This window comes from Camelus bactrianus, chromosome X (assembly GCF_048773025.1).
Source record: "Camelus bactrianus isolate YW-2024 breed Bactrian camel chromosome X, ASM4877302v1, whole genome shotgun sequence".
Taxonomy (NCBI): domain Eukaryota; kingdom Metazoa; phylum Chordata; class Mammalia; order Artiodactyla; family Camelidae; genus Camelus; species Camelus bactrianus.
Window position 1 is genome coordinate 80,925,586 of NC_133575.1, and position 21,001 is coordinate 80,946,586.

General features: G+C 41.5%; 1 protein-coding gene across 1 annotated transcript; it reads left to right on the forward strand.

Annotated features, from left to right (window-relative positions):
• Window positions 1–7,400: 7,400 nt before the first annotated feature.
• Window positions 7,401–11,352, forward strand: LOC105080872 (transcription elongation factor A protein-like 2). Its single transcript, XM_074358902.1, has 3 exons — window positions 7,401–7,558; window positions 8,102–8,174; window positions 8,495–11,352. The coding sequence occupies exon 3, from the start codon at window positions 8,498–8,500 to the stop codon at window positions 9,152–9,154; it is 657 nt and encodes a 218-aa protein (XP_074215003.1). The 5' UTR covers window positions 7,401–7,558; window positions 8,102–8,174; window positions 8,495–8,497; the 3' UTR covers window positions 9,155–11,352.
• The last annotated feature ends 9,649 nt before the right edge of the window (window positions 11,353–21,001 follow it).

The following is a 21,001-nucleotide window of genomic DNA, read 5'->3' on the forward strand; positions in this document are numbered from 1 at the left end:
AAATTCTAGGGAGGTGTCAATGGACATAGAAGCCAAATTGAAGGGGCTAACATTGGCCAATTCTGTGACAATTTGAGCATCAAAATACATAATGATAGTAACAGATGTAGCAAAGATAACCCTTTGAGCAAAGTAGGAATCTGTGAGTCATACTGATATAAATATACATGAATAAATACATAAATAAGAAAGAGGGGAAAGCTCTACCCTGAAGTCAAATCCAACTAATAAATCTGGAAGGAATGAGGGAATTAGAAAAGCAACATTTGATATCTACCATAGTAACAAATGACTCAGCCAGGAGTCAAAAATGGATGATCTGCACGAAATCCCACAGCAGTCACTGAGCCACCGTGGTAACCAAGCTGGCCAAGAAAAGCTGCGAAAAAGAAACAATTTGGCTCCTAACCAGTGCTAGGAACTGAATAGAACAGACATGCACACACACATACACACATGATCTCTCCCTCTCTGTCACTACCCAAGACTTTGCCTTATTCTCCCTCGCACCTGTTTTTAAAAGGAAAGTAGCTCCAGGACACCCTGGAGCAAGACACCACACTCACTGGGGCCGGGAGGGTCCCCTAGGGCCCATCTCTCTGCCTCACCAGACAGCCGGGGCACCGATTTCCAAAGCAGGAAAGACACGACTTGGATCCCTTTGTCTCCCCACACCTCAGGGCTGTTCAGCCCCCACGGCGGGAACCTACACCCTCAGTTGAGTCCCAAACACCTGAAGGCGGGACCTGCTCTTCTCGTCAGACCACGTCTGTCTCGGTAGAAAAGTCTTCACGGTCGCCATAGTGACGTAAGGTTTCTATGGCAACCGCGATGCGCAGACTAGTCCCCCCATCCACCCACCGGAAATACTACTGCACACCCCTCCACCCTCTGGCTTTTCGCTTGAAAGCAAAACATCTTCGGTCTTCAGGCTACTACGTGAGAAAGCATCCTAATTAGAAGATCTAGACTGGGACCTGGCAACTGGCGGAACTCTGCCTAGTTTGGTGAAACAAAGTGTGTCTCTGCTATCAGGAATTTTGTTTGCTTTAAAGAGACTGTAGGGAAGTAGTATCAGTACCCAGAGACTCAGGGAGGTATCCTAGGATTCTTGCAGATAAGCTAGCCCTCAGAGCGTGAACATATCAAATCACAGGCCATGCTAAGCAATTAGTTATCAGTGGCAGAAAATTAAGACGTGGTCTATAATTATGTAACTGAATGATGTAGGAGCACCAAAAGATGGTTTGATGATCTTCCCTTACCACAAATACTGCATAAAAGTCATCCTACAAAATAGAAATGGTCCCCAAACTTCATTCTACACATTTTGCTTCCTGATGCTACATTTTGGTGGTCTTTATGGCAGTTATGCTATATGGTTTAGGTCAAAGCCGTTATTTCTCTGGGAGACAGGAGAAAGATGTGCCTTGATTAACATTTGTTGAAGTCCTACTACATGCTATACACCCTGTACAGGATTTCTCATTTGCACCTCACAACAGTTCTGTAAGAAATGCATCATGGGTCGCCTTTACAGATGACCAAGGGCAGCCTAACAGAAGCTAAGCAAGTATTCCAGCATCACACGTGAAGTTAGGGGCAAAAATGAGGGTTCAGATTTTGCCCTTATCACAATATGCCAATATACCATGGATTCTTAACAGAAGCAACATCACTGCCAAGGAACTGAAAATTGATTCTTAGGGATGAAGAGATCTTAGATAGTACTACGTTTTGTTGCCCTCAGAAAGATGAAGGTACATAAACTGATATACACTACATCTCTGTATTAAACATTTCACATTCTGTGGATGGGGCAATGATTGGGGGAAAAAGTGTCTAAGAAGTGGATGATAATGAGAGGCTTGAGAAACATTGTATATACTCAGTGACCTAATATATGTAGATTATGGGCCACCAGGACTTATGGACTGGTCATTTTACACCCCCTCATGGATGCTCAATTCTCAAAAACCAGTCCTAGTGGTGGTGGTGGTGGTGATGATGATGATGATGATGATGATGATGATGATGATGATGATGATGATAGAGAAAATGAAATCCTGCCCCTGGGATCAAGAAACCTGGGTATGGAGACCATGTGAATTGACTGAATTTTAAGATGGCAGGCAGGGGCTCAATCAGAAGAATAGGTATTTCTTCTGGAAAAGATGATCTGAAGGGTAAGATATTAATGTTTTTAAAACTAATGTAAATGGAACTCCAAATTGTGTCTTTTTTAGTTTCATCATTTATTCAAGTTACATGTTATTAAATCCATAATTCAGATCAGACCACCATAAGTTAGAATATGGTTAAGTAAATCAGGGAAACTTATGTGCAAATGCTTACTCAGTAGCTAAATCTGGAATTACTGTAAAGCTTTTTGCATTGTGTCCTGTAGCTGATAGTGTTCTGAATGCTCCAATCTTCTTGAGAAATTGATACTATCCAATATATTGCTTATATTTTTATAGTGAATTGTTTTATTTTTAAATTAAAATAGTATTGTAATTTAAAATGTTGTATATGGTAAAAAAAATTAGCAAAGCTTGTCTGAATAGGCTAGAGTAAATATTTTCATATATGGGGCTAATTCCTGTGATATATAACACATGGGCAAATGATTTGGTAGGCAGCCTTCAAGAAGACACTCAATGATCCACAACTCTGTATTCATGCCCTTTTGTAATCACTTATCCTTCAGTGTGGACTGGGGATAGTTGCTTCTAATGAATAGAATACTTGTGACGTAATGGGATGTCACTTCTGAGGTTAGTTACAAAGAGGCTGTGGCTTCATTTGAGGTACCCTCTTATGCTCACCCTAAGGAAAGCTAGCCACCATGTTGTGTGTTGCCCACATGTCAAGAATCTGATGTCTCTGGCCAGCAACCAGTGAGGTCTGCCAACAGACCGAAGTGTGAGCTTAGAAGTTTGTTCTCACCCAACTGACCCTTAAGAAGACTGTAGCCCCAGCCTATACTCTATTTTTTCAGTTATACATATATACATATTATGTTTCATATTATTTTTGATCATAGGTTATTGCAAGCTATTGAATATAGTTCCCTGTGCTATATAGTAGGACCTTGTTTATCTATTTTGTATAAAGAAGTTTGTATATGCTAATCCCAAACTCCTAATTTATCCCTCCCTTCTCCTTTCTGTATGTCTCTGAGTCTGTTTCTATTTTGTAAGTTCTCCTGTGTCATTTTTTAGATGCTATATAGGTCATATCATATGATATTTGTCTTTCTCTGTCTGACTTACTTCACTTAGTATGACTATCTCTAGGTCCATCCATGTTGCTGCAAATGGAATTGTTTCATTCTTTCTTGTGGCTGAGTAGTATTCCATTGTGTGTGTGTGTGTGTGTGTGTGTGTGTGTGTGTGTAAGACATCTTCTTCATCCAATTATCTGTGGATGGACATTTAGGTTGCTTCCATGTTCATGTCTTGGCTATTGTAAATAGTACTGCTATGTACGTTGGGGTCCAGCATATATTTTATTTACATCCCTGTGAAAGTCTGGGCCAGAGACACCCAGCTAAGCTACATCCAGATTTCTGACTCCCCACAATGGTGATTTAATACATGTTTGTTATTTTAAGCTACAATAGAACATTGGGGACCAGGTATACCATAGGGTCTTGGTAATTAGTTTTTCCTGTGCTGGTCTTTTTTTGGATAACACCTCTCAGATAGATGTAGAGTTTAAGGAATACCATCTGGGAAAGCACATATAATAAAATGTCATGTAACTAAATACACACACTCATACAGAAATGAGTGCATATAAAATGCATATAAAGTGCATATAAAATCTGAATAAGGTTAGTGGATTATATCTGTCAACAAAAAAATTAATCAGTAAGCAATCTAAGAAAGAAACGGAAAATTTTATTTGACTAAACCTGAGTTACAACCCGGGAGACAATCTTTTAGAAAGAAGTAAATGGGGAGACCAGTATATGTGTGATTTTAGAGAAGGGATACATACAGTCAAACACACATCTTGGTAGAAGGTTACTGCTATTTGCAAGGAGCAGATATCTTAGTTAATGATTTTAGTGCTTTTCTAAGTATGAGAAGATGCAAGAAGCTCAGTTTATAAAATTTTTCTCCTGAATGTATCTAACTATCTGAAGGGTCTGTCAAAAAAAAATCTTCATTTTTAAACAACGTATTAGTGTTACTGATATTTGCAATAAATTGTCACCAAGTCCAAGCTCATAGCTCATACCACTTGCCACACAACAGGTGAATAAGTCAGGAGACGAGGTGTTGGGGCAAGGAAAAGTGACTTTATTCAGAAAGCCAGCAAAGTGAGAAGACAGAGGACTAATGTTCTTTAAAAATTCATCTTAATTTGGGGTAGAATTAAAGCTTGTTTTATGCTAGGAAAGGGACAAGCAGGAGGAGGTGAGGTCAGGTGATGAGGAATAGCCACAAGTAGCTGGGCACTGGCCATGGTCCAAAGGAGGCTAGGAAAGTTCTTTGTTCTTGGTCAGTTGACTCCCATTGACGTTAATCAGATCTGGTCACAATGTTCCTGCAGAACTAGATAAGACAAATGTTAATTTTTCTTGTTCTTGTTCCTTATCACCTCTGTGAAGGTAGAGTTTCTTTGAAAGGAGGATATCACTTACACCCCAAGCTGCAAGCAAAATTCCTTCAATGATTAACACGCTTATGTGCTGAGCTAGCATGACTAAGCAAAGGCAACTAACAACACAAAGGTAAGAACTAAAATAGGTTCAATATGGAGTCAGAGTTGTTCTTGCCTGTTACAAAATTAAGCCAGAATGATTTTAGTAGACTTTGTTTTCTTGTATTAGCTTCCTAATACTGCAGTAACAAATAACCACAAATATGAAGACTTAAAACAATACACATGTATTCTCTTACAGCTGTGGAAGTCAAAAGCCCAAAATCAGTTTTACTGGGCTGAGAAAAAGTTTATTGACAGGGCTGTGCTCCCTCTGGAAGTTCTACAGGAGAATCCATTTTCCTGCATTTTCCAGCTTCTAGAGCTGCATTCCTTGGTTCATGGCTTCTGCCTCCATCTTTGAAACCAGAAGCTTAGCACCTTGCTTCAGTTGTCATGTTGCCTTCTTCTGTAGTAGAATTTCCCTGTCTCCCTCTCATAAACACACCTGTGATCATATTTAAGGCCCACCCGGATAATCCAGGATATTCTTCTCATCTCAAAATTCTTAACTTAATCACATTTGTAAAATCTCTTTCCTAATTCAACATAATTAACACATCCCTTTCAAGGACAACATGCAAGGTACCCATTGTTAACATGAAGTAAACTCATGCAGGAGCAGCTAAAGAGCCAGTTTGTTTTTGTCTTCAGTGGTGGTGAAAAAAACATTTGGTGCTGCTACCTCTGCTAGTTATATGTGATTAGCTAGTTGGGCCATGACCATGCCAAGGACAGCCAAAATGCATGCAAGTGTATGTGAAATATGTGAGGGAAGTAAAAGCTGAACTGTCCTGCTGTGGAGCATGCCCACCCTTGGTACAGTGGTTTTGTCATGTATTATACAGTGTAAACATATATCTATATTTTACTGTTGGAAACGATTCTTCAATCTTTCAACAAGAAACAAAAGTGCATATTGTATTAAAAATTAGGTAACAAACTGTGTTTGCTTAAGAAAGTATCTGATACACATTTAACTCACACAAAACATTTGCTGATGTTTACTATGCACCAAGGGGACTGTGGTGATATTATTGACCTCATGAAAACCCAAATCTACAAACCTGCTGAAGAAACATTTGCATCTACTTCAGAAGGTAGTAGTTATTTTAAGAAAAATATGTCAGTTAAATGCAGACAGATGCAGAATTTGTGTTGACTTCTCATTCTATGAATAGAACTTCTAATTTAGAACAAATTACTTTTCTTCTAATTCAATTATTCAAAGTTTGAATTCCAAGTTTTTGTGTGCATGTTCAAAAATAGGGGTGATAGCTCTTAATATGTTGGTTCCGTTAGGAAAAGAACTTCGCAATTATTGATGATAGTTTAAAATCAGCACTATCAGATGATTAAAACAGAAAATCAGTTAATGCCAACAGGGATTTGATAGTACTTTCATCAAATTCATGGAATAATAATAATAATAATACATTTTTGGGTGTTCATAATGATGAAACGGGCACATCCAGCCTTGTTATATATGGCATTGTGAATTCAGTTGACAAACTCAACATTGAGGATAAAATTACTTGTTATGTAGTGTTAATGTGCTCATGAGAATACATATTTTGGTGGAACAAAATACCATAGAAAGATGAATTTTTTACTAAATTAAGAAACATATGCATCAGAAATAGAATTGGTTGTGTCACACATAATTAATAATTGTGTAAACAAGATGTAGTATTTTACAAATCAAAATAGTGTCCTGTATTAACACATATGAACACTCATACACACATATACCCTGTGGGTGAATGTGTGTGTGACTACACTGTAGAAGCTACAATATTAATAGTTTTCTAATCTTGGGTCAGCTAATGGTTTCACAAATGTGAGAGAAAAGAGAAAAGACAGAGAAGGGAAGGGGAGAGAAGGAAGAGGGAGAAACATGGGTTACGGGATGAATCTGTGCATCTGTGGTTCCTTTTTAAATATATTCTAATGCTTCCTTTTTCTTCCATTTTTATTTTTTAGCTGTCAGACATTCTCCCTAGATGAGAACAGGTCAAATGTTGGCATGCAAGTTTCCGGTGTGGAGAGAAGTGAACAAAGAAAGCGAAAAGGAAGTTGGTGAAATCAGTTGGGGTATATGGATTTTGAAGTCCCTCGAGGATCAGGAAGTGGTGTCCAATAGACACTTGGCAAAAAGGGCCTGAGGCTCAGGGGAGGGAATAACCTGGATACGTAGATTTGGGAATCATCTGTGTTTAGAGGGAAATGAACAGAGATCACGCAAGGAGAGAGAACATGTGGACTAAAACAGGAGGCCCAGAACACCACTACTCAAGGTGGTAGCTCAATTCCCGGAGGGTATCACCACCTGGGCTCTGCAGTCAGGCAGAGCTGGTCTTGAAAGCGGGTTGTGGGGCTCGGTTGCTGAGCGCTCTTGGCGAAGTCGGGTACCCCGCTGTGATCAGCTGTCACAACCGGTGATAATGGACATCTCAGGGGGATGCTGCGTAAGGACCTGAGATGTGCCAGGTAAAGCACCTGCATCAGGAAGCCTCCTCCCTCCTGCTCTGTCAGTAACTCCCTCCTCTCCAACCCCTGACCCCCAAGGTCTGTCTGCAGCTGTTCGATCCCTTGGGGACGCGGGTGAGGGGGCGGCGCGGGGGGAGCAGAGCTCGGGTGACGTGGCGCTCACGTGACCAGCCGGGCGCAGACGTGGGCAGCAGCCCCCGCGCGCGCCCGCCCGCCAGCCCTGCGGTCCGGTCCCGGCCGCGTCCGCTCGCATCGCCCGCGTGGAACCAGCTCCCCGAGCTCCCGGGGTGGCGGGCGAGGGGCGAGCGGGCTTAGGCGAGCCCGAGGAGGCGCAGGCCTGGCCCGGGCCTCGCAGGTCAGTGTGAAAGTGGGCGCTGCTGGAGGCCCGGGCGGCGCGGGAGGAGGATGAGAGGAGGATCCAGAAGCAGCGGGGCGGGGCCCGGGGAGAAGGGAAGGGTCCAGAGATGGGTGAGGAGGGGCACGGGGCGCGGCGTGGGCAGGTGGGGAGGGAGGACCCAGCAACCGGTCCCGCCCCCTAGGACGCCCCTCCCCTGCACCCTACAGCCATTTTCTAGCCTGAACTGGGGTGGGGTGCGCCCCCGTAGTTCAACAGTGAAACAGACGAATTCTGAAAATAGCCCACCTGTCACACTCAGTGCCTATGAGAAAATAATGACTTCTGTGTAAAGGGGTGGGACTGGGGCGGGTTGCCTGCAGGTGAGGGGGCTACAGAGACCCAAAACAGTTTAGAAAGCATCCTGGTCAGATGCCTGATGCCTGAGAAAAGATATGGCGACTGAGGTGCGGGGTCAAGGGAGGTGGGGGAGGGGACGTCTGATGAGGCGGGCCCAGATTGCAACCACTGAGCTCCCCAGCCTCTTCCCTTGTCTGTCTGCAGGTCTGCGAGGCTGTTGTTCCAGGTACTCTGCTGGGTTACGAAAAAAGGAGGAACCTGTCCAGAATCCCCGCAGGTCAGTGAAAGAGGGGGGCACTGGACAGGGACTCAGAGGGGTAAGGAGTATGAAGGTCAGGCCTGGGCAGAAGTGTACTCACACTCTGAACAAAAGTAAGGAAAAATAGCAGGGCCGGCCAGAGAGATGGTTGGCTCACGTGCAGGAGGACTGGTGGGGTAAAAGGTGGCAGAAGTCACACTAGGAGGGCCGGGCCAGGTCAGGGGAGCCCTGACAAGCAGCGAGAAGCAACTGCTATTCCGACCTGCATTCCACCCCCCAAGCCTTCAGTCTTCCTTGTCTCCTTTTTGTCTTCTCTTCCCCTCATCCCCCCCCCCCAGGACATGAAAAGGAGGGGACATCTCAACATGGAAAAACTCTGCAGTGAAAATGAGAACCCAGGAAAGATGGAAAACAGAGAACAACCACTGGATGCGGGAAAGCCAGGACTAGCTTGTACTGTGGAAGACAAGGAAAAGTTAGAAAACAAAGGAAGGATTGATCACAAGGGAAAGATAGAAGATAAGGACGTACTAAAGGATAAGGAAAAGCCAGAGAGTGAGGCAAAGCCAAGAGAAGGAAAGCCAGTGAGCCAGGGAAAGCCAGAGAATGAGGGAAAACCAAAAGAAGGAAAGCTAGAGAGCGAGGGAAAGGCAAAAGAAGGAAAGCCAGCCAGCGAACCAAGGGCTGCAGGAAAGCGCCCACCAGGGGACGATGTACCCAGGAAGGCCAAAAGGAAAACCAACAAGGGGCTGGCTCAGTGTCTCAAGGAATACAAGGAGGCCATACACGATATGCATTTGAGCAATGAGGAGATGATAAGAGAATTTGATGAGATGGCGAGGGTGGAGGATGAGGTGAAGAAAACCAGACAAAAATTGGGGGGGTTTATGTGGATGCAAAAAAGTTTACAGGACCCTTTCTACCCCCGGGGCCCAAGGGAACTCAGGGGTGGCTGCAGGGCCCCACAAAGGGGCTTTGAAGACATTCCTTTTGTGTAGTGCCCTTGGCAGGCATTTGCCAGGCCCTGTGCTTTCACGTTTTTCAGATACTTTGATTTAGGTGTCACTCTTGTTAACAACAACAACCTTTGACCCAACTAGAGTGCTCTATCAGTAGGGGATTTTCAGCCTTATGCTTTGCAAAGACGTTATGAATCTTGGAAAAATAAAGCAGCTTATAATATTACCTGCAGAACTGGCCCACTTTTGTAAAAAAAACAACAACAAATTTATATAGTACATCCGTGCACAGGAAAAATAGAAAATGTTGTTCACTAAATGGTTAACAGTGGTTTTCTGAGTTGTGAGATTGTGGGCGATTTACTTTCTTTGTTTTCTTTCTACTCATCTGTTTATTTTTTTCCCTAAAGAGCACAGATTACGTTTCTTATAAAGAAATACTAAAATATAAAAAAGGAAAACAATATATAAAAAGCAATACAAAGAATTGTTTACTGAGTTTATGGAGGCAATGGCAACACTTATGATTCTTGTTGTCAGAACTTAAAATGTTATGTAAAATTCACATTACTTCTGGAACTCGTATCTGGAGGAATCATCCTGGCAGTTATAACAGATCCATTGCCGTAAAGGACAGTCTTGTCATCTGTGAAATGGGGATAATAATTGTTTCATAGGGTTGCCGAGTGGATTAGATGAGTTACTGAGTATGTCAGCTGTGTTTGGCTGGCTTCTACCTTTTTCCTTGTACTAGCAGGACCAGGACTCTATCAGACACTTGGAAGAGGGTTGAGGTACATCTCACCTGTGCCCAGGAATAAGTCCAGGAAGCCAAAAGGTGGGTACCACCCTCCCCTAGGTATTTCCCTGTCTGCTGGGCACTGTGCCCCTACTTATGAGTCCTGCACCCTATCCAGGCCCTCACTGCTGCTGGTGGACTGATTTCCTCAAAGTGACAAAGCCCAGTTGATTTACCTGAAGTCCTCAGTGCCCCAAACCTGCCCCACCCCATGACACCTATAGAAGTGAGGATAAAGCCCTTTTCCTCACTTTAGAGTTATACTTACCCAACTCAGTAACACCTCATTGATACTTCAGCCCCTAATGGATTTCAGATTTTTTTCGCAAAACAATCCGTTTTGTGTTTGTTGCTTTCCAAATGTTTTTGCATACAGCCATCTTTCCACCAGATTCAGATATGAAAATCTGGGATAAAATTTGAGTGGCACAAACTGCTTTTCTCATCTGTCAGTGCCTTGTCTGCTTGATTCCTCTTTCCTTAGAGGAAATTATGTCCTAGGAGACTCCTGCCAGGTCCTGCATTAAAAGGTTAGCACATCTACCTACACTTATGTTTTTTTAAGCTACCTTTTTAAAAATTTTTTATTGACATATAGTTGATTTACAATGTTGTGTTAATTTCTGGTGTACAGTGTAGTGATTTATTTATACATATATACATATTCCTTTTTATGTTTTTTCATTATAGGTTATTACTGTATACCTACAATATAGGTATCAAATATAGTTCCCTGTACTATACAGTGGGACCTTGCAGTTTATCTATTTTATATATAGTAGTTAGTATCTGCTAATCCCAAACTCCCAATTTATCCCTCCACCCCCTTAAGATCATTGCTACTCAAACAGTGGTCCATGGGCCAGCGACATCAGCATCATCTGAGAGATAGAAGTGCAGAATCTCAGGTCCCCATCCAGACCTACTGAATTAGAATCTTCATTTAAACAAGATCTTCAGGTGATTCCTGGGCACTTTAAAGTTTGCAAAGCACTGGCTTATAAGGAGACTCCCCTTAGCCTCCCACCCCCACCATCACATGAAATACGTGCCTAGAAGGATAAGTATATATGCTGCATAAGATACACCCCATAGATTATTAAATAGTCCTGTGTTTGTCAAACTGCAATTCCACATCCTTGACATTAGCAGAACCTGAAACAAATTCAGTGAGTCAATGCCTACAACTTTTTAATGATGTAGGGTAGAATAGCATTGGTTAGAGCCAAACAGTAAATATCAGATTGTATTGCAGGTGGGTAGAGTGAGTATTGTTTTCTGAAGTTTGTATTTCTGCTATGTATCTATGTATGTCTGTACACCCCGAGTTGTGATGAAAAATAAATTTCTGATTGTGAGCTAAATTTTTTAAAAATTGAGAAACACTGCTTTGGACTCTGCTTCTCAAAGCACAATCTGTCCTTTTTATCCTGGTACCACTAACACCTAGCACAATGCCTGTAAAGTAATAGGTTCTTAATAAATTGGTAATAATAATAACTGAGTTAGGCGTTCTTGCCCCAGATCATTCCTGGTCTACATAAATAACTGTAGACTCTACTTCTCTAGCATGGTTTACTTGTAGTTCCAAATGAAACACCATGTAGAGTGGTTTGTACCACAGGTTCAACCTTATCTCATTTTATTAATGCATGCATATTTTTAAAGTGTACAAATCTGACACATGTTAAAATCACCAGAGGATTTTGTTGAAAATGTGAACTCCTGACCCCCACCACGGATCCTCTGAGTGGAGCGCTAGAACTCTGTTTTTAACTAGCTTCCTGGGTGATTCTGATTCACAGTAAAGGCTAATGTCCACTGACTTATGAATTCATTCTGATTACAGTTGTATTAAATGTAAACCACCATAAGATAAGCAGAAGAAAAGAGTTGCAATGTCTATTTGGTGGGGGCAGGGGGAGTTGAAGGCCTTTGTAAGGTATAAAGTTTGGGAGTAAGAATCCATAAAGGCAAGGATTAATATATCTACTGAGGAGAACCTGAAAGTGCTTATAGAGCAGAACATGACTATAAACAAAGGCAAATGGAAGGCATCTCATAGTATGGTGTATTTCCTTCTCCAGATGCTGTGATAACTATGACAGCTAAACAGTTCCTTTGCTAAATAAGACTCATGGAACCCCAAATGTCAATGCTTGCAAATTCATAGTTTGGTGCAGGGGGTAAAAGGGATGCAATATAGCAACAACATTGAGAATATGCCTCACAGCTAAGAGCTGTCTCATAGCTCAGGATCTGGAGTGGCCAAGCGCAAGCTTCAGTTGTCCTCCTTCTCTATAAGAGCTCCGGAAACATATGCTGCTTCTTTTGGAGCAGGAACCACTGATGTGTGCACAGAATACCTTAGGACCGGAAAGCCCAGGATTCTCGTACAGTGATGGTTACATAGGCATATTCTTACTATGTTGCTGGCTATAACAGCACAGCTCTTGGTGGGGAGGTTCACCAAGACCAGGTTCAAATGATCAACCTTTCTGTTACTAATAAACGAAGCTGACAAGCTGGTACAAAGCACCCCAAACTCCTCAGACCCATAGTCCTAAAACAACACTCATATATTTCATGCCTTTACCATGGTTCAGTGACTCACAGGTGCATTTCTTATTTTAGTAGAATAGCTTAGGCAAATCCTGGTCCTGCTAGAATTAACCCTCTAGGAACAATAGGCCTTTTATGCTCCTCCTTACAATATGAAAAAAGTTGAATAGGGGTACCCTTGCCCGCTTCAGGCACAATTCCCAGTGATTACTATTAACATGGCCCTCATCCATTTGCTAGATATCTCTCCATCTCCCCATCTGGATTCACTTTCTATCCTCTTCCACCCTGCTCTGTATTCCAGGGAATCTAACCTGTATCAACTACATCAAAGGGCTCCCTTGTCCTTTGAGAGTCAATAAAGGACAATGTGGTCAGGAAATTTCCTTCCCAGCTTGTTCCCTGTAGTGTCACCAGATTCTGAGTGAGTCATTTCTCCAGAGTTTCCTAGAAGGTTGCCCTTTCCATTTAGGCTCTGTATCTCCAGCTTACAGTAACCCCTCTTTCCCTTTGTCCCTCAGGCCTAGATAATCCTACCTACACTAACCATGGAGTATTGCACTATCCTTTGTGATTCTCCAGTGCTTTCCCCACATCTTTGTGTACTGTCCTTTAAACAAAACTCCTCTCAAATTTTCTAATGCAAATAAGCTCCCTATTTCCTGTCATGTACTTCTCAGATACAGTAATAGATACCAGAAGTTATCCCAAGAACTGTGTTGCTAATTTGAGGAGGGAAAATAATTACCTCTTTACCGTGGAGGTCAGGAGAGTGGGGAGAAGGTGTTGGGAGAGGTTCCCTGGTACATAGCATGCATGTAGTAGTATCACACTAACTCAGATTAACACCACTGGTGGCATGGAATGAAGTACAGGTGGAAACCAAAGTTTGGGGAATCAAGCTGTTGTGTCATTTAATAGCACTGTGTCCAAAATAATTGTCCAGAGGGTTGTGGAGTTTCCCATGTTCATCTGAGGTTCCTAAAAAGTATGCATAGGAAAAACGAAATTGAAAGCTATGAAAAAACAACAGAAAATGCATGTAGAGCACCAGAAATCCTGCATGGTGTATTTAAAGGAGTCCCTCATCTTAGAACAGATAAAGCTGATGACCAAGCTTGTTTCCTCATAGTGTCACTGAGTTCCACTGCCAATTAAATGCTCTACCTGCTATGGGTTTTACAATAAGGTAAGGACACTAATAGGGAAGGAGTGGACCCCTGATATATGGGATATGGGCATTTGTGCAGACATGTTCAAAGGCATTGGGGAGAAGGTCACCAGCACCCTTGAAGATTTCTGTGGGCCTGTGCTCTGTAGGCTGAAGATGATGGTGGAGAATTCTGCAGTGGAATTGGGCTTCTTGATCTTAATGTGAATGAAGGGATTCCAGAGTGGTGGAGGTCGGGTGACAGTGCTTAATCATATGAGATAAGGTGCATGCAACTACCACAGAGCCACAGGGATGAAATGGTAATTAGAGCATGTTTGACCCACAGGACCTGTGGTGATAGCTAATCAGAGCATTCCTGAAAATGAACTAATTGTGCAGCCTGTAGGATGCTGTCTGACATATTCAGGCAGAAAAAAAAAGTCTAGATCTGCTTTTTCCTAATTCAGGTTGCTGTAGTGGAGGTTTTCAGCTTCTTACCCAGCTGAGGGGAAGGCAGGGTACCTCTAAGGTAGGACCCTGCAGTCACTGGTGTATACTATGAATCTTCCTTGAAATCTTTTCCAGTGCAGACACTTTTCAGAGTGACTGTGCACAAGAGAAAGAGAAATAGAAATAGCAAGACCTTCTGGGAGTTATTACCTAAAGGCTCTGAACTGGTGCTAATCTCTAGACTGAGGCAGAGAGAGGCAAAAGGATAGACTATACAGAAAAGATTGTGAGAAACTAATGGGATATGGTGGGAAAAAATCTAATGTATGTACAGTTGATCCATGAACATGTAACACGGTTTGAACAGCATGGGTCCACTTATATACAGATTTTTTTTCAATAAATATACAAAAATATAGGTGTAGAACATCGTGTGCAAGACTTGTATTAAAGTGGGTAACTTATTCTTACATAGGCATAAAGTGAGTGATATTTAATATAAATTAATAATGTGTTAGTTTTCTTACTGTTTTGTAACTTTGCTTTCAAAGAATTACATTACCATACAGTATGCCTCTCTCTCTCTCTCTCTCTCTCTCATAATTGGAGAAACTGCACATCAGGCCATCATCATCACAGGTAAGTAGTTTGTGTGTGTGTGTGTCTGTGTGTGTGTGTGTGTGTGTGTAACAATGTTTCCAGTGCTGTATTATGAGTATAACTGTAATACTGTATGCTATAACAATTTCATAACGATTCATTCATTAGTGACGCAATGGTATTGACTATACTAGGCTGCCGTAAAGCAGTCATATTGCTACCTCGTTATCAGTTCATGAATCGCTATACCTGTAAATAAGTATGAATTTCTTTTTCACACAATCTTTTCGTTTTTGATGTCTAGTGTTAATAATACATATAACAGTGACAGTGTTTTGTACATATAAGGCAATATTGATGTAGGCATTGACAGACTATGTAATCTTACTGTATCAATAAATACAATACAGTACTGTAAATGTGTTTTCTTTTACTTATGATTTTCTTAATAACGTTTTCTTTTCTCTAGCTTACTTTATTGCAAGAGTACAGTATATAACACATATAACACAAAAAATATGTTTTAATTGACTGTTTATGTTATCATTAAGGCTCCCATTAATAGTAGTTATTAGTAGTTAAGTTTTGGGGAGTCAGAAGGTATCCATGGATTTTTCCAACTGTGCAGGGGGTTGGTGCCGCTAACCACTGCATTGTTCAAGGGTCAACTGTATAATCAAAGTCCCGAAAGAAGAGGAGAGAGAAAGTGGGAATGAAACACTATGAAGAAAAAATGGAATATTGACTTCTGGCATGGCAGCATGAAGAGCCCCACTGACCTGGTCCCCAATGAAAGTGGTAAAAATTATATTTTAAAAATCAAAATCAGCCATTAAAGATCTTTGGAAATGGTCCTAAGAACAAACAGCATGAAGAAACATCCTTTCAAGAAAATCTACAAATAGTAAGAAAGCTGAAATCTGTAATATTTGAACCAAGATTACTTCCTCCCCACTTTCCAAGCTCAGTGAGATGGATTCCAGGCTTCTGTGGCCAAAATACAGGGCTCCCTTTCTCCCCCATCCCAGCTGTCAGACACTGTCAGGTAATAAATGAGTGTTGTTTTCAGCCACTAAATTTGAAGTAATTTGTTATCTAGTAATAGAAAACTAACACAGATTTTGGCATTGAAAGAACCAAATACCTAAAAATGTGCAAGTGGCTTGGGAACTGGGCAGTAGGTGGAGGCTGGGGAAATTTTGAGGAACATTATTGCTTTGAACCAACTGTAAGTAAGCATATACACCTCAAAGACCCTGCTAGCACAGGTCCAGAACGATGTGAGGAACATGTTATTGGAAACTGCAGGAGGAAGATCCTCATATGTAGTAGCAGAATGATGAGTGAAGTTATCTCATATAGTTCAGTGGAAAGCAGAACTTGTAAGTGATAAACTCAGATACTTGGCTGAGGAGATTTCTAAGAAAAGTGCTGAGGTATGGCCTGGTTTTTTCTTATTATTTATATCAAAATGTGGCAGGAGAGAGACAAATTGAGGGAATATCTGTTAAAAAGGAAATAGGGCTTGATGATTTCCACCCTACTCAAATGGCAAAATACACTAAAATTAAGAAATGCCTCCTGAAAGTATGACATAAAGAAATAGCTGAGGATGTGGCTAGTATGATGTTTTGCTGAAACCTCCAAAACATAAAGTCAGAGTACTCAGTCCCATAAAGCTCATTTTTGAGAGACAAAAAATTATGACTTGTGCATTCAACAAAACCCAACAGTTTCTAGGATACTTAAGGGCTTAGAGGTCAGAGACAACGAAGTCAGAGATATGAAGTATGAGAAGGATTTACTGTGCCACTACTGGCTTGGTGATGGAGGACACCATGCAGCAAGGAATATGCACATCCTTTACGGGCCAAGTGCATCCACACTCAGCCCTCTCAGCAGGAGCCAAAGATAGATAAAAATGATCTCATAAATAACTGTGTGTGTAGATTTTGTCCAATGGAGTAAAACCCAGTGCAATTTATTCAAGACTAACAAGGTTCTTAAGAAAATTATATCAACAGAAACATTGTCAGCTTGGAATGAAAGTGACAGAACAGTACAAAATGAAAGGAGAACATTAGACCCCCAAAACTCTCCTGGTGGGGAGCAGCCTGATAAAACTACTTAACTGGGAACATAAGCTACCTTTAATGAAAAAGGAAGGCTGAATCAGAGGACAGAATCAAGAGCTCAGAATACAGAGCTAAGAGTCCAGAAGACAAAGCCATGAGCACAGAGGGTGAAACTGAGAGCTACAGAGAATTATTCTCAGGTCTTGAAACCTAATAATGGAAGTTGAGCTGTTTTGGACTAGTGACTCCTTTTTAGCTTCCATTTACCCCCTGTTTGTCTGTAACCGTTATCCTGTGTCTATTCCATCATCATATGTTGGGAGTTTTGTGGGCAGAAAATTTGTGTCTTTAGTTTCATAGGTCCACACAGGACAGGAATATCCTCAGGAACTGCACTTAATGGTTATGTCCAAGATCCTCATCCATATCTGGTTTAAAAGATTTCAATGATGAGATGACTTTTCAGCTAACAATGTAATGGGATGCGATCCTTGGGAACCTTGGGAGAAGGTGAATATGTTTTGCGTTTGGGAAGGACATGAATCTTTGGGGACCAGAAGGCAGAGTGTGGTAGGCAGAATCTAAAGATGGCCTACCAAATTACCAGCTGATGGTGTATACATACCTTCTTCCAGTTATTCAGTCAGGCACCAATCCACGTATTTCTGTGAAGTCATCTTGCAAATGTAATTAGGTTCTCTAATCAATTGACCTTAACATGGGAAGATTATCCAGGTGGGCCTTACCTAATAACACCACCCCTTTAAATGAGGGGTCTCAAGTCAGAGACAGAGAATTCAGAGAGTAGAAGTATGAGAAAGGGTCAATGTGCTATTGATGACTTGCAGATGGAGTGAGCCTCATGGTAAAGAATGCAAGTAGCCTCTCCAAACTGAAAATAGCCTAGTTGGCAGCCAGGAAAAAGTGTACGACCACAATCCTAAGGCTGCAAGGAACTAAATTCTGAAAACAACCTAAATGATCTTGGAAGTAGATTTTCCCCCAGAGTTTCCAGATGAGAACTCAGTCTGACATCTTGATGTTAACCTCGTGAGACCCTGAGCGGAGAACACAACCATGCTGTGCCAGACTTCTGACCTACATAAATGTGAGCTAATAAATGTTTTGTTAAGCTGTTAAGTGTGTAGTAATTGGTTGTACAATAGTAAATGATTTTATCTTGAGACATAAATATCTGTACCATCTGTGCCCTTTATGAGTGGCTATCTATAAACCTATTCCTCAGACTTCCACATCATTAATTTTCCAATTTAATTCTCTCCAATTCCCTGACCAATCTTTTAATCATTGCACATGAGCCAGAGTAGATCCATATCTACAGCCATGATGTGTTCATACAAAAAGGACCAAACAAAATTGTACCCACTGGTGTCGTTTATCTTCCGCTGCTTTCTGAGTCATTCCTGAGCAGGGCTACAGTGCAGCAGACATCCACTTGCATCTAAAGTCAACATACCAAGAAAATACATCCATAAACTGGACCACTGCTTTATCCCTCTTTTTCTAACTGTGCACTATAGCCTGGACCTACTGTAGATCTTTTCCTTGTTCTAGGTTCCACTTAAAACTGGAAACCATCGGGAATCCAAGCACAAAACTAATATACCATATGTTGTCTCTAAAACCCAAGGCCTTGATTCTCACAAGCTAAATGGAGAAAGAGCATCTGTAAGTAGCTCAGCTGCTATCCCTCCAGGGTAGCCCCTCCCCCTTGGCCTCCAATCCTTGCAGTCATGCTTCTGTTCTGTGAGGCTGTGCTCCTGTGGCATACACAGAACCCTCCACTGCACCCCTTTACAGCACTGCATAGTTGTTTAGTTTCACTTTGCAGAGCCTGTCTTCCTGAGGTTAAGAAATTCTACTCCTGCCAGCCCAGGAGCTCTCCTTGGTACTGTTGAGTGTATACTTTTTACTAATGACAGGTGGGGCTGTGAACTGCAGTAGGTTCTATTCATCCTGTGAAGTCCATGGCTCCTGGATCCTTCTGGATGTGTAAGTAAACGCTGTTAGACAATTAAAAGTTATTTGTCCAAGCTTATTTATGTAGACAGGGGTTAAACTTGGGGGAAAATCTGAGTTTCTGAATTAGTCATTATTATTTACATTTTAGTAATTGCCTACTATTTATCAGGTACTGTGCTGGGCACTAGGGATACGAGTATATTAAATGGACTGGATATGCTTTGCAATGCAAAGAGTCCAGTGCAGAGTTTCTCATTTTATTAAAAAACACAGCCCAGAGTCAGAAATATATCTTTCATCACAACTCATGTTGCATACACATACAGACATAACTGAAACACAAATTTCACAAAACAATGTTTACCTTAACTACCTGCAATTTGATATTTTCTATTTAACTCTATTCATCTCTGTTTTATCTTATTTCATTAAAAATTGCAAGTCTTGACCCAGTGAATTAATTTTAAGTTACTATTACTTCAATTAATTACTAATGCATGGGAGAAGGGGTAACTGCAGTTTGACAAACACGGATCTGTTTAATAATCTATGATGTGTACCTTATATGGTGCATATATTTACCCTTTCTGGTACATATTTCACGTGAAGGTGGGAGTGGGGAGCCTGGAAAGAGTCTCCCTCTAATCCAGTGCTTCTCAAACATCAATGTGTATAGGAATTATCTGGGGATCTTGTTAAAATGAAGATTCTAACTCAGTAGGTCTGAGTAGAGCCTGAGATTCTGCATTTCTAATTAGCTCTCAGGTATTGCTGATGCAGCTGGTCTATTACCACATGTTCACTAATAAGGATCTAAAACTAAAAAATGTTGGTGGGTCTGCTAAACTGCTAAAGCAGGGCCTGACAAGTTTCCTGGGAGAGAATTCAACCTAGGAAAGAGAGTCTGCAGATGAGATACTAACCTGTGAGAACAGTACAGCCTCTATCATGCAGATGTTTTCCTCCTGGTCTAACCTGCCGTATCTGAATTTGGTAATAAGGATAATTATGTATGCAAAACACACGAAAACACAAACCAACAAAATACACATAAATGATCATTTTGCTTAAAAAAAAAGTCTGAAAGGTATTAGAGTCCCAAGTAGCACCAGGGAAATACAGGTAACTAGGTAACCATAACTCTAAGGTGAAAAGAGGGCTTTATCTACACTTCTATAGAGATCAAGGGTAGGTGGGCATTGGCTTCAGATAAATTGATAGGGCTTTGGAAACTTAAGGCCTCCAGCTCATTATATAGTATCAGTAATGGATATAGGACCCAGGAGAAGGGGCACAGTGCCCAGCAGACAGGGCACTATCCAGGAGAGAGTGGCACCTATCTCTCAGCTGCTTGGACTTGTTCCTGGGGCACAAGTGAGACCTCCCTCAGTTCTCCTCTAAGTGTCTGCTTCCATCCACATACTTGCTAATGCATGGGAGTAGTATGGGAGCCACTTCTCTCCCAAGTATCTTGGGGGGGGCTGGGTCTAAACCAACTCATATACTCAGTACCTCATTTAATCCAGTTGGTAGTCCCATGAGGCAAGTATTCTCACCATTTCACAGTTAACAACACTGACCCTTGCAGCAGTGTGTCTGTTATAACTGTGAAGTTGATTCCTCTAGCTATGAGTATAGCTATGAGTACCAGAGTCAACATGAGTTTTACCTATTATTGTAGGTTCTGACAAAAGGAATTTTAAGTGTCTTCATTGCTATCATAAACTCACTGAACAGTCCAATCACTTATCACACATTGTTTTCTGGTTTTAGGTTTTCTGTTTATTTATTTGGTTTTAAATGGAGGTACTGGGGATTGAACCCAGGACCTCGTGCATGTTAAGCATGCACTCTACCACTGAACTATACCCTCCCCCCTGGTTTTAGTTATTTTTTAATGACAAACATAATCCATATCATTTAGGAAAAAGTGGAGATGAGTGAGCAATGGAAATAAAAAGAATCACATGTGGTAGGAGCCATAGGACAGTAGAGGACCCAGGAGATGCAGCAGCAGTGCCCACTGACATGGTTACAATGAGGGGAAGAGATGGGGATGAGCGCACCTGCAGAGGAATGGCATGTAAGTACCTAACCATCAAGCGATTGGCCTCATTTCTGAGAGCAGGCGAGACCTATTTTCTGGCTACCTTGCAGGAAAAACCATTGCCCAATATTTAGTGCACACATTTCCAGAGTTTTCTCTGTGCCAAATGCATGATACAGACATTTATATTTTCACAAAAATGGGCTCATACTGTATA